At 46.2% G+C, this 4976-nt stretch overlaps 1 protein-coding gene across 1 annotated transcript in view; it reads right to left on the minus strand.

Moving 5' to 3' along the window:
- SNX15 (sorting nexin 15) overlaps positions 1–2243 on the minus strand; it is a 12556-nt gene extending 10313 nt beyond the window's left edge. Inside the window, exon 1 of the mRNA XM_007944790.1 lies at positions 2145–2243. Within this exon, the coding sequence (XP_007942981.1) occupies positions 2145–2243 (99 nt within the window). The remainder of the gene's footprint in view (positions 1–2144) is intronic.
- Between the last annotated feature and the right edge of the window lie 2733 nt (positions 2244–4976).

Below are 4976 nucleotides of genomic sequence, written 5' to 3' on the forward strand. Positions count from 1 at the left end.
AGTGGTGTCTGCACAGATGTATACATTATGTAAAAATACAGTGGGCTGTACATTGAAGATCTGTGCATAATACTTTGTTAATTATGTCTCAACTGAAAAAAAAAAAAAAGCAAATAACAACAAAAAATAAAACCACTGAGGGATACTAAACCCACTGCTATGGAGTTGATTCTGACTCACAGAGTCCCATTGAGTTTCCAAGGCAATAAATCTTTATGGAAGTAGATTGCCTCATCGTCCCTCTGCAGAGCAGCTGGTGGATTTGAACCACCAACCTTCTGGTTATCAGTCAAATGCCCTAGACTAGCAAAATGGAAAAAGCAAGATGCAGAATACCACTGTGCAAATAATAACTACTATAATTGCTATTAAAATGGATACATACGCAGGTGTGCCCCGCTTTTTGACAGTTCGCTTACTGCCACTTCGCTGTTATGAAAGGTACCAGTTTTGCGAAGAGGATTTTCGCTTTGACGAAAAAAGGCAAAAAGCAAAATTAGTGTCAAGCATTTGTTTGGCAGGGAGCCTTGAAAGAGGCAGTGCACACCCCAAGGCCCAAGGGAGAGTGGCCTCACAGAGCTCCTTCACGGGAAACCACACTCAGCACCTCAGCATTGAACCAAGAGCTCCGAACTGTATGAACGCTGCACGTTAGGATGTGTGACTTGGTAGGGTATTTTTGGGGTCTGGGTATGCGCAAACATTTTTCCACGTAAATTAATGGGAATTGCTTTTTTGGTTTACGCCATTTGAGCTTAGGGGAAGTTTCATAGGCGTGCTCTACTGTGGGATAGTGGGGAAAACCTGTATTTGCTCGTAAATGTTGAGATTACCTGCAAGCACAGATATGAAGCTGGTAGAAACCATTCCGTGAAGAGGAGGAACAAGGATGAGAAGAGGGGGAGAATTATTTATCTTTAAAAGTTATTTAAAAAAAGATATCAAAATCATGCGAGTTACTCAGATTAAAAAAATCCAACAGAAATGCATATAAGAAAAGGTTGTAGCGTCCCGGCTACAGCCTTCCATCCCTCTCCTGAATAGGGATGAACCTTTTATTGGTATCTTAAACATGGGAAAAAACACAAACGATTTGGGGAAAGCACATTTTAAACATTTAGGACTCTGTGCCTGAATTGCTTTGGAAGTGTCTTTACATTTTTGCTGCGCTTCAGTAGTTCCCATGGGCCAGTTTAATATATACATATTGATACAGCAAAGTCTTTTCCCAACCACCTAGATCCATCTCCTGGAGCCTATATTGTTATCAGTTTCTTGTGTATCATTCTAGAGATTTTGTGATACTGTTTTTATTTTAAATTATTTTCATGATTTCTTACTTGCCTCTAAATAATGTCTTATCATGTTATTACTGCCTGAGATAGCAACTTTAGTCTTTATGTACTGACTTCCTGCTATATCCACTAAAGGCTGTTAAGTTTTTTATTATTATTATTGTTTTAATTGTGATTTGGGTGAAAGTTTACAGAGCAAATTCACTTTCCATACAGCAGTTCACACACACTTTGTCTCATGACACTGGCTACAATATACCACAATGCAACAGCTCCCCTCTCACTTCCCAATAGTTACCTCTTCCCTGTGTCCACTCCTCCATGCACTCCTGCCCCCTGAGCTGTCTCCTTGTGCATAAACAGCCCCTCTTTCTCCCATGAAGGCTGTTTTTTTGAACTGTAGTGTTTTGAGCCATTAACAAGTAATTATTTTTTTTTTTTTAAAAAAAGTAAACTCTTCAAAGGATTTTTATGTAACAAACCAGTAAACAAAACCCACACCAAGAGTTGGCGAGCTATCTGCTCTTTGGGCTAAGCCAGAGTTTTCAGGCTAATTTTGAAATTTACAGCCTGATACCCAGATAACACATAGGGGTGGGCACCTACACCTAGCAGGTCCTGACCTGCCATCCACGCCCTTTTAAAGGGGGGCAGCGTCCAACCATGGGTCCGCCCCCTCATGGTTGAAGGCGTTATGAAAGGTTCGTCCGCAGATTTCCCTTAAAGGGGAAACCCATTTCTGTCGTCTAAAATGGACCTTCATTCAGCGTCTTGCCTTAAGGTAAAATACGGTCCCCCCTCCACCCCGCCTGTTAAAAGGGTAAAGGTCTCCGCTGGGCCCCACCTCACCTGCGCGGTCACTTTGTACTCAGTGTAGCCCTTGGGGTGGGTCCGGGGTTCGGAGACCATATAGTGCCGTACGAAGTCGTCCTTCACTTGGCGGGACATGGCAACCGAACCTGAGTAGAGCTGACTGCCGGCCTCCGCCTCCTCCACGCCACCCCCCTCCCCTCCGGGCCTATCTCCGCCAGCCGCGGACAGGCCGGGGCCTGCGCTCTTTAAGATTGGGTCCAGGGAGCTGGTTGCAAGTCACAGCGCAGCTCCAGTCCCGGCGCGCGGCCAAGGGAGCGTCTGAAAAGTTTCGGGTCGTTAGTAAAGCGTAAAGCTAGTAATTTGAGAGTAACGATTGGGGACATTCGAATCGCTCCTCTCTACCTGGTGATAGACCGTCCTATCAGAGCGTAGACTGTCATCATAGGCTTCCAAACAACTTCTGCCCTGCTTCCCAACTGGATGTTTTCCTGCATCCGTCCAGCTAACTCCTGTGGCGTCCAGCGGTGTTAAACATAGCCAAGTTATTTCCCTGTTTTTCTCCACTAAATCTTAAAAAACAAACCAATTGCCTATCAGTGGATTTACGCCCAGAAACCTCATGTGTGTCAGAGTAGAACTGTGCGTCATTAAAATGAACTCAATGACTGATTTTTTTGGAAACAGATCACCAACCGGTTCTTTCAAGGTGTCTGTGTGGATTTGAGACACCTTGAAAGAACCGCCTGGTGATCTGAGGGAGCTCTGGTAGCATAGTGGCTAAGACCCACCAGCCACTCCTCGGAAGGAAGGATGGGCAATCCTACTGCCTCGGAAACCCAAGGAGGGGTTGCTATGAGTCGGGTTTGACTCCAGGGCACATAACAACAAAACAAGTGTGGATTTGAACCTCCAACCTTGGGTTAGTAGCAGAGCTGTAACTATTTGCACTACCCACACCCACAGGATTCCTTCACAGGATTCACTAATTCACATTGTCCCGAGAGCTAGTGAAGCTAAAAGAAGCCGGGAGAAGCAAGGCGGTGTCCTGGGCTCTGAAGTCACACCACTCACTAGCTCTTTGAGTTTCTCTTAACGTCTAGAGCCTCAGTTCCTCTCAAGAGAATGAAGATGTTCATAAAAGAACCTGTGGTCAGTGGACATGTCCTTTTGTCCTTTTGTTGGCCTGCCCAGCACTCACCTGGCTTCTTCCTGTGAACACAGTGGTACCCAGTCTCTGTTTTCAGGGGTTTCTCTGGTGGCGTAGTGCCTAAGGCATTTGACTGCTAACCAGAAGGCTGGCGGTTCAAACCCACTAGCCTTTCTTCAGAAGGAAGACTGAGCAATCTACTTACGTAGAGATACTGCCTCAGAAACCCAAGCAGGGTTGCTATGAGTCAGATACGACTCTACGGCAGTTGAGTTTGGTTTGGTTTTGGTCTCTATTAGCGTAGCTCTCCAGCCTTCTGCCCCAGAACCCAAAGGGGCCAGCTCCTCCTTCCTTGGCTCAGAAGCCCCATTAGGGGTGGGGACAGTTTCTCCAGAGGACTTGAATCTCATATGTAAGGGACAGAGGGCACAGTACCCTGCCAAGAGGACCCACTTGTTACTAGAGAACAATTTTGGCCATGGATCTGCCTGCCCTACTCTGGAGAACTGTTTTCCAAGGGTGGCCGTCTGACCTGCCTTGGGATGCCTAGTAGCCTTTCAAGAAACATCCTTTCTGCTGATGGCAGCTGGAATCAGTGTGTGTGGCTGGAGGGCCCTGACTCAGGGACAGATTGTCCAATAAGCAGGGTAAACACAGGGTTACTTGTGCTTACTAATCCACAATGAACAGTTCTGAACCCAGGTGGAGTCAAAGTTCAGCCTGCATTCCTGGTTGAGGACAGATAAGTAAACATGGTAACTCAGTTCCTTAAGAACTAAATGGAATGAAAGGTCAATTTACACATTGTCTCCATGCTATCTTCTAGAAACAGGTGATAAGTATGTTAATGTGTTTTGGGAGACAACTTGAAAAGTGGCCTTGGACATGCACAGTGACACAAACAGGAACAAAGTTGCTGGGAACTAATATTCTCCCCTCTACCTAAGCCCCAATCAGCTGATGACAGGAAGCCAGTGTGACTCATCCAGTACGCAAGTGCACTGCATTAAAAAACGACTGTACCTTTAAACCAAGGCGAAGGAAATTTCAGCCAATCCTCAACTAATTCACGCCCAAATTCCTGAAGTTTTTATGAATAAGTATAATCCCCTCTCCTGAAATTTACAAAAACTAACCCGACCGCCATTCAGGGAGTCAGATTTGGGTATGGACCCGTCTCCTTGCGTTGCCGCTTTGCCATAAGTAATTTTCTCTCCTCTTAATCACTTGGTGTGTAAACTGTTTGGGCCTGACTGCGCACTGGGCAGGGACCTGCATTTGGTCCGATTTCAGTTTCATGTGCTGACTGGGTACTCTGTCCCTGTTAAACCAAAAACCAAATCCACTGTCATCGAGTCAGTTTGACTCGGTAGTGACCCCCATTGGGTTTCCAAAGCTGTAAATCTTTACAGAAGTACATTACCTCATCTTCTTCTGTGGAGCAGCTGGAAGATTTGAACTGCTGACCTTCTAGTTAGCAGCCACATGCCTTACCCTCTCCTCCGTCCCTCTTGTTGTTGTTGTTATGTGCCCTTGAGTCAGACCCAACTCATAGCAACCCCTCCCTGGGTTTCCGAGGTGAGGCAGTATCACTACGGAAGTAGATTGCCCAACCTTCCTTCTGAGCCCTTTTCTCTCTAGATCAGTGTGGCCCCTGGCCTTTGGCAGGTCTCCGCCCCCACCAGCCCCATTGCCACGGGAGCAGTGGGAGCACTAGAAGG

This window comes from Orycteropus afer, unplaced genomic scaffold, assembly GCF_000298275.1.
Source record: "Orycteropus afer afer isolate SDZICR_OR568_19922 unplaced genomic scaffold, OryAfe1.0 scaffold00130, whole genome shotgun sequence".
Classification (NCBI taxonomy): Eukaryota; Metazoa; Chordata; class Mammalia; order Tubulidentata; family Orycteropodidae; genus Orycteropus; species Orycteropus afer.